Raw genomic sequence first — 22389 nt, forward strand, 5'->3', positions numbered from 1 at the left:
TGTGTGTGTGTGTGTGTGTGTGTGTGTGTGTGTGTGTGTGTCAGTGTATCCAGTAGGCCTAGAAACTGTATATAGGAACCCTCGAGTCTGCTGTTTTGCGTAATTGCGAGGTAATTAGACGCGGTTGATCTTGCACGACGAGGGAACATTTTCGTGCCCATTCATTGAACGTCTACCGTGTGTGTGTGTGTGTTTCTTTCCCCCACCTCCCTTCAATTAAGGAAGCATTTAAGCCCCCCCCCCCCCGGGGTGCGGCGTTACAGCGTTATTTATGCTCGGCAGTTTACAGGCCTCGATGGTGACGTCCCGTGGGAACGCTGCCCGCGGAGGCGGCCGCCTGCAGTTCGGCTCCACTAGGGGGCGCTGTGGTGCGACGCGGGGAATCGAACGCAAAGACGGCTCGCGCTTGGTCCGACGTGAACAGTCAGAACCGTAATGGCGACCGCTGTAACAGCCGACCCGGGATCGACGGCCCCGACAGGTTAGCTCGTCCTTTGATTCTAGCCGCCGCGCTGCGCTCGTCGCCGGTTGAACGGGCGACCGTGTTTGTGTGCGGGATGGCGGGCGAACAAAGCCTCCCGGGGACTTTCGGTGCCAGTGAGCTAGCTTAGGTTAGCGCGTCTGCTCTCCTGCCCCGGGCGAGCCCAGTCAACGTACTAGCGTTAGCCGGCTAGCTAGCTGGCGTTCTCGCTAACGTCAACAGATAAGCCGGCTAGCCAGCGTTGGGGTTGCCGGCGACCTGATGGGTGGCGGGCGCTAAGTCAATAAATGGGGGGTACATGACAAACGAAAGCGGGGGACGGTTGGGCGGCCGGTGATGTAGCGTCGGCTGCTTTGCTGCGGGGCACTCGGCGTCGGGTGTACTGGAAGCCGGGCTAGCCGGGCTAGGTTTTTACGTTGTTTCCTAGTGAATACTCTTCGCGATTCCCCTTGACTTATCAAATGTGATGCGTTTGACAGCAGTGTCTAAATGTTCGTCTGCCCAGTTTATGGTGGAAGCTAATGGTTGCCCCCTCTCCCCCCCACCCCCTTAACGTTATGAGCTACCAGACCGTACCCCCCGTCTCCTCGTTCATTTCACCAACTCTCATCCTGAGCCTGCTCTTTTAATTAAGACAGATCGGGTGACTGGTAAAGCTGGTAAACGTCCTTCCAACCCAAAACCCCCCAAGTTTGTCAGAGCCCCCAGAATAGTGATGGACCGTCACCCATCAGCACTGGCCAGCTAGTTCCCTGCTGTCCTTTTTTTTTTTTTAACACATGGCGACTGGCTGTCACGCTTATCCAATCAATTAGCAGGCCCCGGTCATAATAATTATGAAGCTGTCCGGCAAATTTCTGTTAGACATCAATTCCGTTATACCGGTGCAGCGGTCATGGAAATGTGTGTTTGGTCCTTTAGTCAGCTGTTACGTAGCCACTGGTGCTGGTTCGTGACTCATGGGTGTTTTCGTTATTTTTCACCAATTTCTCATATGTATATATATCTTTTGTTACTTTTAAAGAACAAGATGGCATCCTTCTTAATAAACTATTCCTTTTCAGTCCAGTTGTTCTCAATTTAACACATTTCTTGTCTTTTTTTTGTTGTTGTTGTTGCAGTCCCACACCTCACAGAAGCCAGTTAGGTCGAGTCAGGAAACAAGAATAGTGCTGGAAAGTTCTCTGGCTCCATTAGAGAGCTGGGGACTGTACAAACACTTGGTCTGTGATTCGATTGTACACACTCTTGCTGACATAAACTTTAAAATCCCGTGGTTAACTTGCTACATAATGGATTTTCTTCCTGATTTGGCAGAGAGCCTGTATGTTTGTCAATCTTTTGTGGGCAGAAAATAGCATTGCGAGAAAGTGGCCCGTATTATTGCTTTCCGCAGGCCAGAGGCAGCATGTGAACAGGGCTGGCATGAGAGGTGTTTGGTATACAGAGAGGAACAGATGGTTTGGCTGTTGTGATGTCTGTCATTGGCAGGCTACTGTCATTGTTAAGCAAACTGGCTAGACTAATTCCTATATCAAGTCTGTTCCACCGACAGTTTTAATATCGACATCTGTTTTACAGACAAAAAGACAATGTTTTAAGTGTTTTGTTTTTTAAAAAAAAATGTATTTGAAGTCTTGTTGTTGATCAGAGAATGCATGTCTACCAGTAGGTCAGAGCACACAGTTTGACTGTATGCCACTTCACAGATATTAGGACTCAGTTTTGGCGGAGAGCATTGCAGCGAGGTACTGGCATGAGTGTGCGTGTGTGAGGAGAAACTGCATGAGTACAGATGTTATGCTGTGTTGTCTTACAAAACGAGAAGGAATGAAGGCAGAAAAAAAACACCCATTGTTTTCTGGTGGATTGCATTGTGTTCTTGCTAACTTAGAGAAGATGCATGGCATTCCTTGATGTTACCGTGTCTGTAATGCTACAGACTAGCATTCCTGCCTCGTGGGTTTGTCAACAGGAACTGTATGTGGTGCAGATTTAATGTGGTAGACATAGCTGACTTATCACACAAAGCATTTTAGCCAAAGGTGTACCAGCTTCCCATAAGTATTTGGGTATATATTTGACCTGCAGCACTCCCACACTGAATGTTGCCATTGGTTACGAGCTTGAAGTACTTTGAGAGTGGGCGAGATAGGTTTAAAAAGCAGGTTCATATAGGGACGCAAGGTTGTTTTTTCTATAGATTGCTCTATTCCTATGATTTGTATTTTAAAAAAAAATGCTGTTTATTGTTTTGGTCATCATGTTTATCCAGAAGAATAGTAATGTCTGTCCAGTCTTGATCTAATTTCTTGCAAATTGCATTATTAATCTGCACCAGAATCTTTAACATAGGTTATCTCAGGATACGGACTCTTGACGATGACTAGTAACTGTTTTCTTCTGTCCCTTTGGAGGACTAGTAGCATTCTTTTAAGTTGTCATTGTCTGATCAGTTCAGCTTATTAAACAGTTTAATGAAGAAAAAATTAGCTTCAATGCACCCTATGCATTGCCTTTGCGCACTGCCTGCTAACACCTATGTCCTATCAGACTTGAACCTACTTTTTTTGACTTACTTGCGTTGTCGCCTCCTGACTAGATCCTTGCTTGTGTTGTATTAACTCTCAGATGTGTGTCGCTTTGGATAAAAGCATCTGCAAAATGAAATTGTAATGAACTTAAGAACACAGAGACGCAGATTTCAAGTCAGCGAATCAATGAGAAGGATAATGGCAATGTCACTGTGAGCCATGATGGAAGACTTACAGAAGAAAGCGGGACCTAAATTGAGCTGTTTTTCTAGTTGGAAGGTCATGATTGTAGACACAGGTCCTCGGGGAGAAGGCAAATCTAGAGCAGTCTACTCAGGGGAGCAGTAGTTCCAGTTCATACAGTGCCGATATTGGGAGCAGCAGTCAGAATCTGTGGCTGCATCTACTTCCGGGCCCACTGCCCGTCTTGCATACATGCAGCCAAAGCTGGAAATAGCCCTACTAATTAAATGGGAGAGAGTTGCTCAAACAGTCACTAACAAATTCTTTCATGTTAAGTGCTGCCAGTGTAAAGTTATCTGACTTGTGACATTTAAGATGAAGATTGGCTGCATGGGTTGACTTTTGTGTGTGTTTTCTGAAGTTGATACTGTAAGGAAGCTAGCTCCCTGCTCAATAACAAACATTCTAGTGTTTTTAATGGGAAGTCAAAGATTTTTTGTCCTTCTAACACAACGGTTGCTCTGTCTGTCTCTGTTTAGGGCCCAGTGGCATTCGAAAAGTGGCATCTCCAGAGGTAAGGCTTTCATAAAGTGCTGTATTGGAATCACACACACTTCAATAAAGGTCAAGTAAAGTAAATGTTGACCTAGTCATCTAAGAGGAGGGAAGGAGAACAGGTTTAGAGAGTCTCGGGTTGTCACGTAAAGATGTTTATCCAAACCAAGCGAGAAAACACCCTGTTCTCAAAAGTTTGTGTGAGCACGTGCGAGCGTGTTTGTGTGTGGGTGTAGGTGGGTATGCACACATGCTCACCCATCAGCCCACAATTTAAGTTTTGGTTCCCCTCTTTCCTCCCTTAACCCCCCTTGTCCTTTCTATTTTCTCCCCTTTTTGTCATCCCTTCTTCCCTTTACGAACCCACAGATGCCCGGCTCCTCGGGCACCACCCAGAGTATGAAGAAGACCATTGGACACAGAGGTGTTGAGACCACCACAGGGGAGACCACCTATAAAAAGGTTAGAACAGACAGCCAGGGGTCAGTGTCACCAATTTGTTGACCCCCACAACCCTCGGAAGCCAAGGGGAAAGTGGCAAAGAACCGACACGTTGACATGTGTATTCAGTGTTTGTATTCTAAAATTAGTCTGGAATTCCCCCTGCAAGTCACCCAAGGACGGTGGGGGAAAGTACAGAAGAAAGTCAGAAAGTGTGTGAAATAGTGTCATTTCTGTTGCGCCTTCATTTTTTATTCTCCCTTACCCCCCTCTCTAGACCACATCATCTGCCTTGAAAGGTGCCATCCAGCTCGGTATCACACATACCGTTGGCAGCTTGAGCCAGAAAGCTGAGAGGGATGTCCTGATGCAAGACTTCGTTGTGGTTGAGAGCATTTTCTTCCCCAGGTTCGAAATAGAAGCCAAAATAATTCAAGATAGGGAAATTGGGATTTTGCATGTTTGTTATTTTCAATTTCTGTGATTTTCTTTTTCTTGTTCTCTTACATTTGTTTTTAGTGAAGGGAGTAACCTGACTCCTGCTCATCACTACAGCGACTTTCGTTTTAAGACCTATGCTCCCATTGCCTTCCGTTACTTCAGAGAGCTCTTTGGCATCCGGCCAGATGACTACTTGGTTGGTACACGCTGCAGGCGCATCCATGTTTACCATAACCTCTCTGGTCTTGGCTGTAGTTACTGTCCTTACATTTATTTTGTTTAGCAGTGGAATATTAAAAGTAGATTTGTAGCTTATGCCAACATGCTTGTTCGGTGTGGACTGGATCTAATGCTGGTTCCTCTCACCTCTGCAGTATTCTTTGTGTAACGATCCACTCATTGAGCTGTCAAACTCTGGTGCGAGTGGCTCCCTCTTCTATGTCTCAAGCGATGATGAGTTCATCATCAAGACTGTGCAGCACAAAGAGGCTGAGTTTCTCCAGAAGCTCCTGCCAGGATACTTCATGGTGAGCCTAAAGGGGTAGTGGGTGAGAGGACACCGGGCTACATGGTCATGAGTTGTACAACTGTACTCCTCTTGAGAAAATTATGCCAGAATTTAAGGAATTTTTTATGATCACTGATCATTAAAACTGTGTCACCTCTTAAAGTCTTACCTTTCACCCCCACCGTTTCTCCCTTTCAGAACTTAAACCAAAATAAGCGGACCCTGCTGCCCAAGTTCTACGGGCTGTACTGCGTCCAGGCAGGCGGCAAGAACATTCGTATAGTTGTTATGAACAATTTGCTTCCCCGCATCGTCCCCATGCACCTCAAATATGACCTTAAGGGCTCCACCTATAAGAGACGAGCTTCACCCAAGGAGAGGGAGAAGGCTGTGCCCACGTACAAGGACCTGGACTTTATCCAGGACTTGCCAGATGGCATACTGCTGGAAGCTGACAACTACAATGCCCTCAGCAAGACCATCCAGAGGGACTGCTTGGTGAGTTGGGGAGAGACACTTGTATATGACTGAATAGCTGTGTTTCACCTGTTTGGTGGAGATTTTGATGTCTCAAATAAGAAAAGTGAAATGCAAACACCACAATTACCAAAAACTTGCACAGAGGTTTTAAGCTTCTTCTTTTTTTTTTTTTGGTGGCATTTTCCACCTTTATTTGATAGTGATAGCAGAGAGTGAGACAGGAAAGGCAGGAGAGAGAGAGGGGATGACATGCAATAAAGGGCCCAGGCCAGATTCGAACCCAGGCCGCTGCAAGTTGACGTATTAGTGATGGGGATTATTTGATAAAGAGCTCTGTTTTTTGTCTTGGATGTTTCTGACCATATCCAATGACCAGGGAGATGGTAAAATCTCTTAAAACCGGGTGATTTGCCTGTAATTTTTTTTTTTTTTTTTTACAGCTTTTTAAATGTTTGCTTAAAATGGCTTTTGGCTGGAAATACTTCAAATTCAATTTCTTGTGCAGAAGCGACCAGCTCACAGAGACTTGCAAGACATTTCTGTTTGCATTGTTTTGTTTCTTGGTAATGTGCGAGCAGCAGACAGGTTCCTAAACAGATTGGCGGCATCTGAAGCCTCCTACAGACTGTGTGATTTTAGCAGTCCTATAAGTTTACTGCAAGCCACATGGTGCGATGTGGATCTAATAAACTTGGGTACGACATCAAGTCTGATGTATGTAGACTGTACGATAACGCCTACTGAATCGCAGGCTACGACGCAAATCCATAAAAACGTCGTCAACGTGCGTGCTGCATCAGCACACGTAATCAACCTACACCACTGGTAGAGCAACATGACGCCAAGCAGGAATTGAGTCCTTTCAGTAATCGCCGCAGCTCATTTTGTTGCTCGTTTTAGCTTGGTCCTGTTGAATCCATGGCGTTTGGGCCACAGATGCTAACAGTCTGTTTGTGTTCAGTGCCAGCAGAGATTCTGCGTGGCGTTGATCGGTGCGTCATTTCCTGCTGCATTTCTTTTATTTTCTAAATTTATTTCTGATTTTTCCCTTTTTCTCCCAATTTAGTGGCCAGTTGCTTCCTATTCTAATTCAAACACCCACCCTCGCACTGCATGCGTTCGCCAACTGCATCTCTCCAGCCGGCAGTCTCGAAGGAGACGCCTCGCCACTTTAGTGACAAGGCGAATCCAGCGTTGCCAATTATTGCTGCTTCATCGAGTCTGGCCATAGTCGGATCTGACGAGACCGGGGCGCGAACCCTGGTCCCCAGTGGGCAATTGCATCAACACAAAGCCGATGCTTAGACCGCTACACCGCCGCGGACCCAACCTGCTGCATTTCTATCGGTTGGTTAGTAGACGTAGGTCGTAGCAGCGGTCACATCGTGAGACGGTCATCCTACATTTCTGACGCCGTCAGACTTTTGCCCCGGGATATCGTCGGTCACACGACCGTAATAATGGCCGTCGTCGAACCTGTCTCATGGTGCGGCGTAGAACCGCCGTTTTGGAGCCGCGAGCGAAGATATCGCCGCGTTAAGTCGTCTTTCGTCTGAGACGGCCCAAATTCGCACAGTGTGTACCGGCCTTAATAAACAGAGCATGTTGTCAGTCTGCTCAGACATTACATCACTTTAACGTCTGGGATTCAATTGTACACACTCTTGCTGACAGAAACTTTAAAATCCCATGGTTAACTTGCTACATAATGGATTTTCTTCCTGATTTGGCAGAGAGCCTTTATATTTGTCAATCTTTTGTAGGCAGAAAATAGTATTGCGAGAAAGTGGCCCGTATTATTGCTTTCCGCAGGCCAGAGGCAGCATGTGAACAGGGCTGGCATGAGAGGTATTTAGTATACAGAGAGGAACAGATGGTTTGGCTGTTGTGATGTCTGTCATTGGCAGGCTACTGTCATTGTTAAGCAAGCTGGCTAGACTAATTCCTATATCAGGTCTGTTGCACCAACAGTTTTAATATCTACATCTGTTTTAGAGACAAAAAGACAATGTTTTTTTTTTTTTATTGAAGTCTTGTTGTTGATCAGAGTTTCCAGAGAATGCATGTCTACCAGTGGGTCAGAGCACACAGTTTGACCGTATGCCACTCCACAGATATTAGGACTCAGTTAAATCTGGGTAGTGTAGTGATCTATTCCGTTGCCTACCAACACAGGGATCACCGGTTCGAATCCCCGTGTTACCTCCGGCTTGGTCGGGCGCCCCTACTGACACAATTGGCTATGTCTGTGGGTAGGAAGCCTGATGTGGGTATGTGTCCGGGTCGCTGCACTAGCTCCTCCTCTGGTTGGTCAGGGTGCTTGTTCAGGGGGGAGGGGGAAATGGGAGGGAGGGAATAGCGTGATCCTCCCATGCGCTATGTCCCCCTGGTGAAACTCCTCACTGTCAAATGAAAAGAAGCGGCTGGCGACTCCACATGTATCGGAGGAGGCACGTGGCAGTCTGCAGCCCTCCCCGGCTCGGCAGAGGGGGTGGAGCAGCAACCAGGACGGCTCGGAAGAGTGGGGTAATTGGACGGGTATAATTGACAATGGGGAGAAAAAAAGGGGGGGGCAGGGCCAGTTTACAGGTCTCTGAGATGAAAATTCTTTGACTAATACTATTGTTGTGTTATGTCCTGATCAGATGTGACTGTAATGTGTTAGAATCGTGATTCCTGTTATTTTCAGCCTCCTATTGGTTTGCATATTAACTCTTATTTGGTGGTGTACATGTTTTTTGTAGCTCTTGCAGAGTTTTAAGATCATGGATTACAGCCTGCTGGTGGGCATCCACAACCTGGACCAGGCCAGTCGAGAGCGGGAGCGTGGTGTGGGACATTCGGGGGACAGTGGGGGAACATCGGATGGGGCAGTGACCCCAGACCAGCGGCGTCCTCAAGCCCAGAAAAGTCTCTACTGTACAGCCATGGAGTCCATCCAGGGAGAGGCTCGGGGAAAAGGAGCCATGGAATCAGAGGACCAGTGAGTCTTCTCGGCTACCTGACTCCCGGCTGGCCTGAATTTGAAATGAAATTCTTGCTTTGATTCACAATACGATCACTGCGTAATCCGTAGCTCTGGCCTTGTCATTCCAGCATGGGTGGGATTCCCTCCCGGAACAGTAAAGGGGAGCGACTGCTTGTGTACATCGGCATCATTGACATTCTGCAGTCCTACAGGTAGGGGTGACAGATCAGCTAAAGGAGCTGTGGGTGTGAGCGTTACTTCAGTTTTATTTAAGTCTTGAGCAGACTTTTCACAGCAGTAGCATTTTTCGGCAGTGTTGCTACATTTAACACTCTTAATGTATGGACTCATACAAAAGTAATCCCTCTCAGTCATCACTTATGACCCACTAGATGTGTGTGGTGGTGTCTGCATCTGCAGAGACCCTGTCCTGCCTGTGTTTTCTTATTGTGCTGTCTATGGGATGTTTTGGGCCGTTAGTCTTTGGGCAGCAGGACTGTATAAAAACACAGCGACCAGGTGCCAGATCGAGATTGTAAACACGCATCCATGAGGAAGCTACGACAGTGGCGGACACAGCGCCGAAAAGACACAAATGTAGCGAGGCGAAACACCAAGTTGACAAAGCTCGTTTGAAAATGAGAGTGAATCAGGTTGGCTTTCACCCCCCCGGCGAGCACTGAAGGAGAGGATAGGGATGAAGAGCGACGCGGAGTTGGCCTGTGCACTGGGATGTGTTCTGGCAACTGCGGTCAGAGAGCGTGGCCTTCTGGTGTTGTTGAGCTGGGGGGGAGGGGCCAACAAACCACAACCACAAGAGGTAATAAGCCTGTAATTAAATTTTTTGAGCCAAAAACGTGTTGGTATTTCCCCAGCGTGGTAAAGCTGACTGCCCCATTGAAAAATTGAACAAAAAAAAACAAAACAAGAAAAAACAAGGTAACATCACATGGCTACTTTGAGGGTGAAAATCTATAGTCCTTTTTTTATTGTAACCTCCCCGCCTAGTGCTAGGCTAACCAATACACAGCAGTTACATATACACAGGTGTTCAGATAACCTTAGTCCTACCAGAGACACCTTAAAATGCATGGGAGGAGCAACGGTGGGATGCACCAGAAATCTACTCGTATAGGATCTCACTCAGGTGACTCGTCAGGTGACTGGGAGACCTCAGGTAGCTCTGATGTAGCTATACTGCTACGCTGAACCTTAACACCCATGCACAAACATAACTCAACTCATGAGCGCCCATTTTGAGCGATTAAACTCAAAGAGTAACATGCTGTGTTTTAACCTGTAGAGGCCCCTTTAAGACTACTTCAGCACTATCGCCTTTAATCATCATCCTCATCATCGTCCCTTGACCGCAGTTGAGCATGCATTCACAACGTCACGCCAGTTTTCTCTTTCCCATTTGATTTGGTGGGTCTTGAACATTTATCTAAGTGTCTCTTGAAATGCAGTCTATGTAGCTGAAAGGTCGCCTTCCTCTGTAAGGACATGGGGGACACATACAGATGACGTCGGACATAATCTGGTCTTTTGTTCTGTCCTGCAAAACCTGCTCTCCTCTGTGCAACCATGGTTGAGATAGGTGGTGTGTCACCGTAGACTTCAGCTCTGGTTTTGTGCTCCCGCCAGGAGATATTCCCCTTTAAGGCTATAATAATATAACATTATCAAGGGTGCTACATGGGCGGGGGTGGGGGGGTGGGTGGGTAAATGGTATTGGTGATTCTGTATCCGGGTTACCTTGCTGTGTGGATTATGACATCTGAATTGGTCACAGTGAATAAACTGCTGGTATGCTGGTTTATTTCTCAACTTTCAGATTCATCAAGAAGCTGGAGCACTCATGGAAGGCTCTAGTCCACGATGGGGTAGGAACCTGCACACTGGAACCCATTCATGAATGTAGATACCGCAGATTCGGCTGACTTTTAACTCCTCTGTTTCCTCTACAGGATACGGTTTCGGTTCACAGACCTGGCTTCTATGCCGAACGCTTCCAGCAGTTTATGTGCAACACAGTGTTCAAGAAAATTCCATGTAAGTGTGCACATGCTCGTGTCTTTGTGAATATCGAAGTGAAGTCAGCATTTTTCACCTCACGGGGGTGGAATATCGTTGCCTTCACTAATAATTTCTATTGATTTTCTCCCTTTTTTCACTTCTTCCTGTCTTCTGACCTCAGTAAAGCCTTCTCCATCTAAGAAGAGTCGTGGCGGGGGTCAGGGAGGTCTGAGGAGGGCCCCCACCTTGGGAGCTCCTGTCCCGCTGTCCCATGCAGCAGGACAGTCAGCCATTGACTCCAGACTGGTCTACCACACACACTTCAAAAGTACAGAGGCAGATGGAGACAGTGGTAAGGGGGGGAGGGGTTTCGAGATGGAGAGCTGAGACATCTGGTAGACTTGTATTCATGCCAACAACCGCATATGTTAGAGTATCCTACACGGCGTATCAGAAGATTAAAAAAAAAAAATCGAATGTCTGAAATTATATTCTGTAATCTTGAGTTTTTAAAGGGTGTTGAGCATTTTCAAGTAGGAATTCAGTTTTAGACATCTTAAAAAGGTTGTTTTTCTGGCCTGCTGTTTTTTTGATTGACAAATCAGTCAGGTTAGCGACAAGACTCTTCTGTTCCAGGTCTAAATATGTCATTAGTCTCAGTTTCTTTCCAACTTGTAGTAAAAATGTCTTTAAAAGTCTTGAATGTTAACGAAAATTGCAGAAATCTTATCGTGTGTATGGAACCAAATACCAGTTGGGAAATGTGCAGTAGCTCTATTCCTTGTTTTTCACAGGCGTACATCCAGGCAGACCGGATCTGGTACCTAGGACCCCTCCCCTGCCAGGAAGCTCTGGCGACTATGAGGCCAACCTGTCTACCTCATCAATGGGCAGCACAGGACTTGCCTCCTCTTCTCCTCCACTGCGGTAAGATGCCACCAAAAGAATAATAACAAAGAACTTTTCTCTTCTGTCTCTCTCTTGCGTTTTGAAGTTTTCTCTCCTCTGACCAGTATTTACTCTGCGCAGGTCTGTAGGGGTGGAGGTACACAAATCTGCATATACAGACCAAGACCAAGGTGCTTCCCACAGGTACTGATGAAGCAGACAAACCCTCAAAGGCTCTCATTTGTAAAACCTGTCAAAGTTCAACCTCAGTTCATTTCATCATTCAGGAATATAAAAAACACCAAATCCAAAAAAAGTTGGGACAGTATGGAAAAAACTAATAAATACACAAGGAGTGATTTGTAAATTCTCTTCACCCTGTACTATATTGAAAACACTACAACATGTTGTTAGATGTTTTATCTTGTGAATTGAAAAAATCTTTTTTACATATACACTCATTTCAAATGACTGCAACACACCCTAAAAAAGTTGGGACAGTCGAGTAGAACATTACCACTTCTCTTAATAACACTTGTTAAGCATTTGGGCATTGAAGACGCCAGTTGGTTAAGTTTAGCTTGCGGAGTTTTTCCCCATTCATCCAGTATGCAGGTCTACAGCTGTGCAGTTGTATGGGGCCTTCGTTGCCGTATTTTGTGCTTTGTAATGCACCACACATTATCAGTCAGAGACAGGTCAGGACTGCAGGCAGGCCGAGCTAGCACCCGCTATAATGTTTTAAGAGAGACTGACAAATGAGAACCCAAATGCAAGACTCAAGGACATGCAGGTTTAGGTCACAAAATGATTTACTTGTTCAAAAGGCAGGCAGAAAGGGGGCACCCCGGTGGCTCACCTGGTAGAGCATGTACCACATAAGGCTGAGTCCTTACCGCAGCGGCCTGGGTTCGAATCCGGCCCGGGCCCTTTGCTGCACGTCATCCCCTTTATCGCCCCTGCCTTCCCTGTCTCTCTCGGCTATCGCTATCAAATAAAGGTGGTAATTGCCCAAAAAAAAAGGGCGGGGGGCAGTCAGAGGTGAAAATACCTACCAGGAAAGCAGTTCAATATGTGACAAAACAGACAAGGAGCAGGCACACGGGAAAAACAGGTTCAGACACAGTTCAGGTTACCAGGGAGTCAGCTCGAGACAGGCGACCGGAGCAGGTGGAAGAAACTCAAGTCCAGAATCAGGCAGCAGAGTCAAAAAACAGGAGTATGTCAGGCAGAAGATCACAAGGGAGATGCTGGATAGCTAGGTAGCAAAACCCACCAGACAATCTGGCAGGGAACTAGTGAACAGGTGCTGGTATAAGTAGTATGGACTGATTGGAGAAAATGAGATGCAGGTAAGGAGCTTGGGCGGGGAAAACAGCAGAGGGAAGTGGTGAGGCAGCCAGGCCGAAAGGGAAGACAGGGTATGAAATGACAGTGAGTTTGATGATCTGGCAACAACTGGTGATTAAACAAAGAAAAGGTTATGGCTGAGATTCTGAACTAGAGGGACTGGTAGCTGTGGCTGAAGCAATGTCGGGAAGAAGCTAAGAAGTGTCCAAGAAAAACTTCTGATGCTCCAGAGAAAAAAGAAACTCAGCGTTCAGAGGAAAGATTAAAGGCAAGTCAAGTCAGTTTTATTTGTATAGCCCAATATCACAAGTTACAAATTTGCCTCAAGGGGCTTTACAGCAATACAACATCCTGTCCTTAGAACCTCGCATCATATAAGAAACAACTCCCTTAAAAAAACCTTAAACAGGGAGAAAAAATAGGAAGAAACCTCAGGGAGAGCAACAGAGGAGGGCTCTCTCTCCCAAGACGGTCAACGTACAATGGATGTTGTGTTTACGCAATCTACACAATACAACATTGGAAGAGGATAATGGAATTATAATGGAATTATAAAATTTATGAAGAATATCATGAGCAGGATGCCGAGCAGTGTCCAGAAGCCATCGGAAACAACCCAGGACCCAAGCCACGTGACCAGAATCACCATGTAAATTTTGAGAATCATGACACCCCTACTATCTGCTATTGGCTGGACAGGGTTCCCACTCGCACTTTGTAGTGCACACGTCCCACAAAATCCCAGAGGTCCTGATTCCCTGTACAAGGTTCAGAAGTAGCACTTAGCCGATATAGCTTGCAGTAGCACTCATGTGTTAGCCCTGATTGAATCCAATATTTCAAATCAACCCCTTCGCTAAACATTTAAGAAGTCTGCAGAGATATAATTTTTAGTCCCTGCATTTAGGCAAATCGATTATTGCAGGTGAAGAAATGGAAACGGATGATCTGCTGTGACGACCCCTAACGGGAGTAGCCAAAAGTAGTAGTAATAGTAGTAGTAGCAGTAGCTGGTGCTTTATCACTTTGGTAGGCTCGTATGTGAACTGTTGAAGGCGATTCTGTTTCTTTTTCTGTGTGTGTCAGCCCTGTGATGGACTGGCAACCTGTACAGGGTGTCTCCCCACCTGCCACCCGATGACTGCTGGGATAGGCTCCAGCTTCCCGCGACCCCGATTGGGATAAGCGGCTTGGACAATGGATGGATGGAATGGATAGGACTGGTAGGCGTTGTGATGTTCCGGACTATGCTTACACAGCCATGCACTTGGGCGGTATGTGGTTTGGCGTTGTCCTGCTGGAAAATGCAGGAACATCCCTGGAAAAAAAACAGCATCTGGATGGCAGCCAAGGTTGCTCCAAAATTTGTACATCTCTTTCTGCATTAACGGTACCCTCACAGATGTGCAAGTTACCCATGCCATGGGCACAGGACCCCCCCCCCCCCCAATGGCATGACACACTCTGGCTTTTCGACTGACGCTGGTAACAGCTTGGAGGGTCTTTTTCCTCTTTGGCCCAGAGAGCATGATTGCTGCTTTTTACAAAAACTATCTGAAATGTTGACTTGTTGGACCACAAAACACAATTCCGCTGTGTTGCTTTCCATGTCGGATGAGACTGAGCTCGGAGAAGCCGGCAGCACTTCTGGACAGAGTTGATGTATGGCTCCTGCTTTACATAATAAAACCTTAACTTGCATATGTGGACGCAGTGGTGATTGATGTTGACTGACAAAGATTTACCAAAGTATCCCCGAGCCCAGGTCATGATACCCATTACAGACACATGACAGTTTTTAAGACATCGGAGATCACGCGCATTCAGAGGTGGCTTTCAGCCTTGCCCTTTACGCACAGAGATTTGACTGGATTCCTTGAATCTTCTAATTATATTGTGCACTGTAGAGGGCGAAATGCCCAAAATCCTACCGATTTGTCTTTGGGGAACATTGAGGTGGTTCGGGCCTTGTGATGAACTGGCGGCCTGTCCAGGGTGTCTCCCCGTCTGCTGCCCAATGACTGCTGGAATAGGCTCCAGCAGCCCCGCGACCCTGAGAGCAGGATGAGCAGTTCGGATAATGGATGGATGGATGGATGAGGTGGTTCGGGCATCTGATTAGGATGCCTCCTGGGCGCCTTCCTTTGGAGGTTTACCGGGCATGGCCAACAGGGAGGAGACCCCAGGGTAGACCCAGAACTCGCTGGAGGGACTACATGTCCAATCTGCCCTGGGAACGCCTTGGGATCCCCCAGGAGGAGCTGGAGGGCGTTGCTGGGGAGAGGGACGTCTGGAGTGCCCTACTTAGCTTGCTGCCACCGCAACCCAACCCCGGAGAAGCGGCTGAAGATGAATGAATGAATGAATGTTCTCAAAGTGCTAGATTATTCCCTGATGCCTCTGTTGGCAAATTGGCGAGCCTCAACTCATCCTTGCTGTTGGGGGACTCTGCCTTTTCTGGAGATTCCTTATAAACAATAACACGACTGCCTCACCTGTATAACATCACCTGTTTCACATCCTTATTTCATCTTGTCATATCGTTATTAGTCCTAAATTGCCTCTGTCCCAACTTTTATGGAACGTGTTACAGGCATCAATTTCAGAATAAACGTATATTGTCAAAAATAATGCAGTTTGTCTTTGATTGCAAGTCAAAATAATTTTACAAATCACTCTTTTTAGTTTTTTATTAGCATTTTCCATTCTGTCCCAACTTTTTTGGAATTGGGGTTGTGTTTAATTGCTTAATTCTCTCTGTGCCAGTGTGGGAGCGGAGGACATGGGCGACAATGCAGGCAATCTATCTGGAAATGAAGACGTAGTATCACTATCAGACATCATCCCTGAGACGAACATCTGTTTTGTAAGTCGTCTCATATTCTCTGAGAACATACATACACTCTCATAAACAAACGTTAGAAATATAAATTTGGGGGGGGGCGTCCGGGTAGCGTAGCAGTCTATTCTGTTGCCTACCAACATGGGGATCGCCTGTTCAAATCCCCGTGTTATCTCTGGCTTGGTCGGGCATCCCTACAGACACAATTGGCCGTGTCTGCAGGTGGGAAGCTGGATGTGGGTATGTGTCCTGGTTGCTGCACTAGCGCTCCCTCTGTTCGGTCAGGGTGCCTGTTCCAGGAGGGAGGGGGAACTGGGGGGGAATAGCATGATCTTCCCACGTGCTACGTCCCCCTGGCAAACTCCTCACTGTCAGGTGAAAAGAAGCGGCTGGCGACTCCACATGCGTTGGAGGAGGCATGTGGTAGTCTGCAGCCCTCCCCGGATCGGCAGAGGGGGTGGAGCAGCAATCGGGACGGCTCGGCAGAGTGGAGTAATTGGCCAAGAATAATTGGGGAGAAAAAGGGGGGAAAAATCCACAAAAAAAAAAAAAAAATAATTTGTTCACTTATCTATGACAGCTAGTTGTACATTTCTTCCATGGGCTTCAGCCTCACTGATGTTTTGTACTGGTGTTGGTTTGATCTCCACAGTAAAAACTGGACCGGCCCCATCTAAACATGAGGCGATTCTGAAAGGAGAGATGAGGTGGGCGGGATTCGGGAATTATAGAGAGCGAATTTCACACACCTGCAGCGGCTCCACCCTCCTCCTCCTCCTCCTCCTCCTCCTCCTCTGTTGTTTACCTCACCCATATCTGCGGGGGAAGTTCCATGTATTCCAGTTGATGAGGTGAGGTGGAGGCTGTGGCTTGGCATGGCAGCGGTGGGAGACTGGGGGGAAGACGGTCTATATGGTGGCCTGTAGGCTTTCCCAGCCAACTACACAGCGTGTGCTGCTAAACAAAGTAAACGGAAAAAGAAACGCAGTCCTTCTTTAAGTGTCCCAGAGTTCACTTGTGTTGTTCACGCCTGTTGCAGAGCCCCTCTCTCCTGTATCGGTAGCTGAAGAACAGACTCGCTGCCAAGCACAGGCAGTTTTCGGGCAGCCCCTTTTGATGCACCATTCGTTAGTCTAATGTACATCTTGCATCCGTATGCAGTGGACACCTGCTCTTGTACAATCCTTAATCACAGATGAGTTCAATGTTCAACCCATGTCTGTCCGCTGGGGTGATATAATTATAACAATTCTGACTTTAATTTTGTTTTGTGAGATGACCTAAAGCCTGGTCACCAGTGGATGACCCTAAGCCTGGTCACCAGTGGATGACCCTAAGCCTGGTCACCAGTGGATGACCTAATGCCTGGTCACCAGTGGATGGTGAGAATGGTAGGTAGGATTTAGGTTTCGAGTTAAGAATTCTCAGTTCATCTATGATGTAGCGACCGACCATCATCTTGGCCTTTTCTCGCAGCCCACTAGTCAGACAGCAGGAAAGACCATGAATGAGTAGAGATGGCAGTCCGGGAGGAAAATGTATTTAGAGGCATGTTAAGGACAATTTGAAGGAGTGTTTTAAGGAGGTGTGTGAAGGGAGTGTGTGTGTACATTGTAAGTTTGGGGTGTCGTGACTCAGATGCTCACTTTTGTTTCATTATTTTTCATTGCATCCAGGTGACTGTAGCACTGCTCGTGAGAATGAACCTGTTCTACCAACCATTTCCTTAACGTTATCGACATGAATTGTGTTGTGATCAACACCTGCCTCTGTCGGCACTGTAACCATATATGCTTTTCCTTGACTAGTTGGGGATTTGCAGTAATGGACTGATTTCAGGGTCCGGAAAGATTGTGTACTGAGGGGTTTCAGCAAGCCCCTATAGTAAAGAGTGTTTGCTGGAAGCCTTGTTGGAACTCCACAGGTCCAGCAAAGGCAGCGTCACCTGCCACCCAATGACTGCTAGGATAGGCTCCAGCATCCCCACGACCCTGAGAGCAGGATAAGCAGTTTGGATAATGGATGGATGGATGGATTTTCCTCATGCTGTATATGGCAGACAACTTTACAACTCCAGAATCTCCCCCTCTGATGTGACCATGTGTGCCAGGATGTGAGTGGGAACAGAGGTGCGCGTTGTTGGCCGGCCGATGCTGTTTAATGAGGTGTTCAAGTGTTGATATTAGAGCAGTAATATCTTTTCCTCGCTTGCTTTTCCATCTTTGATGACTGTGCCTTCACAGTTTGGTCTCTCCTAATGTTTGGTGCTGGTACTACTGAGAAGTGAGGCCATTTTTGGAGGTGAACAAGTGTTTCTCATGGTCCATAACATTCTGTTAGTTGCAGAAGTGCCACATCACCACATATGACTATGAAAAAAACTGCCAGTTTTATGTCTGAGTGTTGTATCACAATAGTTAAGATTCTTTTTAACCCTCCCGACGTCATACAGTAAAGACGATTGTCTCGTATACCACTGGCCCTTGTAGCAATAAGGGCAACTCGCTATTATAAAGCACGATCTGAGTCCCCAAAAATAATTTTCATCTTTATTAATTTCTGCTGGTTACAGAAATGATTATTCAATCCTGTCTTGGACCAGTTGCATTAACCTGGTTTAAAACGATTGTTTATGTGACTAACTAGGGTTGTTTATATGTTGTCTTGAGCACATTTTATACGTCTTTGTATATAAAATGTTTTCATATGAATCATTTTGTCTCTTCCCTTAGTTTATTATTGAGGGTGCCACAACAGTTTCTTGGGGTGACCGACAGGAGGCATTTTAATCTTTATTTCTGATGCAGAAAATTAAATCTCTACCAGGTGACTGTAGCAGCCTGCAGATTTCACCCCATTTACTGAAATAGGACTGTTGATGTGGCACATGTGGTCTGCGCACCAGAGTGTGTGTGTGTGTTTGTGTGTTTGTGTGTGTGTGTGTGTGTGGGAGGGGGGTTGAAATGTGAGCTATAGAAGGATGCAATGGAGGCAAACTGCCGAGGATGGGAAAACGGACTAGTGTTCATCAATGCGTAGTGGTCCGATAGGAAACGAGTGTTGTGCGTCAAAAGCCAGTCGTGGCACCAAAGAAAAGAGCATCACACGCTAGGTAAGCCGTGAGCTTGCATGAGGCTGGGGATTGTCGTGTCTGTTGTTGTTCCACGGTCCGGTACGGTTAATGTTGAGGGCACTCGTGGACGTCGGTGTGGACTGATGTGCTGTTTGCGATAATAACACTGGGCTAACCCGTGTTTTTGGGAATCTCTTGAAATGATATTTCCTCCAGAATATTTTGTATGAAGGACACAGAAACATTTTAAGACTAGGATTTGAATGCTTGCAAAGTTTTTTTTTCTTTCCTCTTTCATGAAAAAAGAAATGGTTTACTTTGTGCTCTTTTATTTTTCCACACTTGTGTGAAGTTGATGATTGATCTGCTACAATTGCGGTAGGTGTTAGAGAGCATCCCTGTCCCATCCTTTTGTTAAAGCTGGGATAACTATCTCACATTCTTGATTCATGGACTCTTTGTGCTGAAATGTAACTAGGCTACTGGTTTTTGTTTCAGATAAATCGATTTAAAGTCTTATTCTGCTGGTTGAAAAACAGCCGGCCACCAAAGAAAACACTCCCAAGAGACACTTTTTCAGATATTATGGTCCAGATAATATTATATAACTAAGACTTTTATGCATCCTGTTTAAATACCGCTGCTGAAAGAGACAATTTCCAGAGCCACTTGTTTTTTGTTTTTATGTGTGGTCCTGCACAGCTTCTGGATGCAGCCCAGTTCACTTGCTGGTGGTATTGTATTCACTAATACACTATGGCACAAGAGACACATCATCCGTTGGTGCTCAAGGGCAATGACTTCTCCACTTACACAACACACACTACACCGATATGAACTAATGCAATATGAACAACAGTCTGCCATCTTTCAATTCCAAGAAACGTATTTATTATTGCAATTATGATTATTGTTGTAGGCTGAAACAGTTCAGTTGTATATGTACTTTAGATGATTGTACGTAAAATGTATTCTGACAAGAGGGTGTCTGAAACTTTATAGTGTGTATTGCCTATGAGAGGGGATTGTTTGCCAGTTTCACTTTTTTATATCTTGTGTTTTAGAATATGAATATAGATATATTCTCTCTCCATAATGATTCTGGGTCAATAATATCCCACGCTTTTCTACATGAATGTGTCACATGGCCTACGAGCTAGTGTCGCTGGTTGCCGTCTGTGCGCCAGCGACCGGGCTATATTTTTACTATGTATAAATTGTGTATATGTATATAAGGAGTCACGGAAATGCCTTCTCATGCAATATGTGCTGCCTGTCCCTCCTGCCATGTTTCATTTATGTGGTGATGTCTTACATATTGTCTGATTTTAATGGATTAAACATATTTTCTAAAACTTGGTTCTTGTCCCTCATTTGTGAATTGTTATTTTAATCATTCACTTTTTCATGGGCATAGAAATAATTAGGCCCTAGGTGGCTGTTCTGGTCAGACCCGTGCAGTCGAAGCCAGACTGGGCTTGTATATCTACTGCAAATGTATAAGCATTTCACTGCTCATTGTACTTGTATGTGAATTATGTGACAAGTACACCTCTGAATCTTGAAAAATTTGATTCTATCATTAGCTGGGTCATTCCTGGCTGTTGGTGACTTTTCTGTCCCCGGGAAATAACGTATCAATATTTTAGTCAAAATAAATGAAATTTTTATTATGAAAGGCTTTTATTTTAGAGTGAGGTCTTCTGTATAACATTATCACAAAATAATTCATGTAGAATATATATTTTTTTAAATTTTACCTTCTTTTTTTTTGCACGTACACTCCATTTTTTTATGTCCCCAAATGACATTTTCAGTTTCAATGAAACACGTTTTCAATATAATTAAACATAAATATACCTTTACTAATGTATAGATAGAGTTAAATTCTCACTAATTATGAATAAATATCAGTGGAAACAATAGTTATTTATTATTTTTATAATTTACTGTGTCCCTGAAATCGCATTCCACCCTGTTAGTTTGTGGCTTTTCACCTTCTACACAAAAAACCTACAATTCCCATTATTCCACATTCCATTTGTTGTTTTTTTGTTTTGTTTCTTTGCATTTCAAATCTCCACCTTAGAATCTCCCTAATTATTATCCTTAAATTAGTATTATTATTTTATTATTGTTATATTAATTGCTATTATTATTATTTTATTATTGTTATATTGATTACTATTATTATTTTATTATTGTTATATTAATTGCTATTATTATTATTTTATTACTGTTATATTGATTACTATTATTATTTTATTATTGTTATATTAATTACTATTATTATTATTATTGTTGTTGTTGTTTAATTATTAGATTATACTTTAAACAATCCCGCGACCCTAATTTGGATAAGAGGCTTGGACAATGGACGGATGGAAATCTCCACCTTAAAATCTCACAACTTCCCACCCATATTAATAGGCCTTGGTGTAGCCTCACCAACTGAGGAGCCATAACGTCTACAGAAGATATATATGATGACTCTTAATGGCTGACGTCACGCAGCATCTCTGTTAATATACATATTAAACATATATCACATGTAGAACAGATAATGTTTTGAGGAGAATCTGTGCTTGCAGGTTTTCGTATTGCCCACAGGGAATGGGTAAAGGTTGCCTAACTGCTCAGCTTTGTCATCCGCATGATGTGTATTTGGTTTGGAGCGCTGGGCTTCCTCTTATCTGGGAGGCAGTAATTGATCTGACAGCTTTATGGGCTGTGACTTATGGACGAATGGCGTGGTCTGCTTTTTTTAGGCCTGTAAGTGATTACTCGTGCTAGCAAATTGACAGCGAGAGCAGAATTAGAATCAGCTTTATTGACAACCATCGTTCCCACATAAAGGGGCAGCAGAAGGCAGGGGTTTGGGAATCACTCCTATATTTTCGGAATGTGTGTGTGTGTGTGTGGTGTGTGTGGTGTTAGTGTAGATAGCGGGACCGAAAACCAAAGCACTCATGATCCTAATTCTTTTTGGAGGTGGTAGGTATTGTCTCAGAGAGTACGGGGAAAATCCCAGACAATTAAAATTATGCATAATTATGCATAAATATGCAAAATATGAATTTTTCTAAAAATGGCTAAAAACCACTTTTCTCTGCATTTCAGATGATTCTGAGCATCTTTGATTTTTTCACCTATGCAAAAAAAAATTTCTGGGACTTAGAAATGTTTTGGCATTATGCTAAATATATGCATTTTTTGCAAAAATGCACTTATGATCCCAATTTTTTTGCTGGAGGTGTTGGTATTGTTCCAGAGAGGACCAGAAAAATAGCTGAAAATTAAAATATAATTATAATAATTATGCATAATTATGCAAAATGTGCATTTTCTAAAAATGGCCAAAAACCACTTTTCTCGGCATTTCAGATGATTCTGAGCATTGGGGGGGGGAGTTGGAGTGGGGGGGGGGTTAGGGGCAAGGGGGAAGGCGGTTAGCTGGCAGGATGAAGAGGGGGGAGATTTAGACGGGCGGATAACCAAACCGCTACATTGTAGCGGGGTTCTTCTAGTAAATAAATATACACGAGACATAGAGACGATAGTGGTGATAAATATGGGAACGCTCACTTTAATGCAAAGATTTGCATGTGACGTCATTTCCGCTTTGCTGT

The 22389-nt window shown here is 44.9% G+C and overlaps 1 protein-coding gene across 1 annotated transcript; it reads left to right on the plus strand.

The window, feature by feature from the left end:
* The first annotated feature begins 348 nt into the window (after window positions 1–348).
* pip5k1ab (phosphatidylinositol-4-phosphate 5-kinase, type I, alpha, b) lies at window positions 349–20113 on the plus strand. Its single transcript, XM_056286457.1, has 16 exons — window positions 349–481; window positions 3738–3772; window positions 4123–4215; window positions 4472–4602; window positions 4714–4831; window positions 5010–5162; window positions 5342–5641; window positions 8368–8606; window positions 8720–8803; window positions 10426–10474; window positions 10559–10643; window positions 10789–10959; window positions 11402–11534; window positions 11637–11699; window positions 15612–15711; window positions 16340–20113. The coding sequence occupies exons 1-16, from the start codon at window positions 436–438 to the stop codon at window positions 16340–16342; spliced, it is 1803 nt and encodes a 600-aa protein (XP_056142432.1). The 5' UTR covers window positions 349–435; the 3' UTR covers window positions 16343–20113.
* Window positions 20114–22389: the final 2276 nt, after the last annotated feature.

The sequence above is a fragment of the Lampris incognitus genome, chromosome 9 (assembly GCF_029633865.1).
Source record: "Lampris incognitus isolate fLamInc1 chromosome 9, fLamInc1.hap2, whole genome shotgun sequence".
Lineage (NCBI taxonomy): Eukaryota > Metazoa > Chordata > Actinopteri > Lampriformes > Lampridae > Lampris > Lampris incognitus.

Bases quoted from the DNA above. Each gene is read 5' to 3' on its own strand.
- pip5k1ab (XM_056286457.1), top strand. From the start codon at position 436: ATGGCGACCGCTGTAACAGCCGACCCGGGATCGACGGCCCCGACAG. The intron at 10,644-10,788 runs GTAAGTGTGCAC...TTCTGACCTCAG, and splicing joins AGTGTTCAAGAAAATTCCAT to TAAAGCCTTCTCCATCTAAG. The intron at 10,960-11,401 runs GTAAGGGGGGGA...TGTTTTTCACAG, and splicing joins AGAGGCAGATGGAGACAGTG to GCGTACATCCAGGCAGACCG.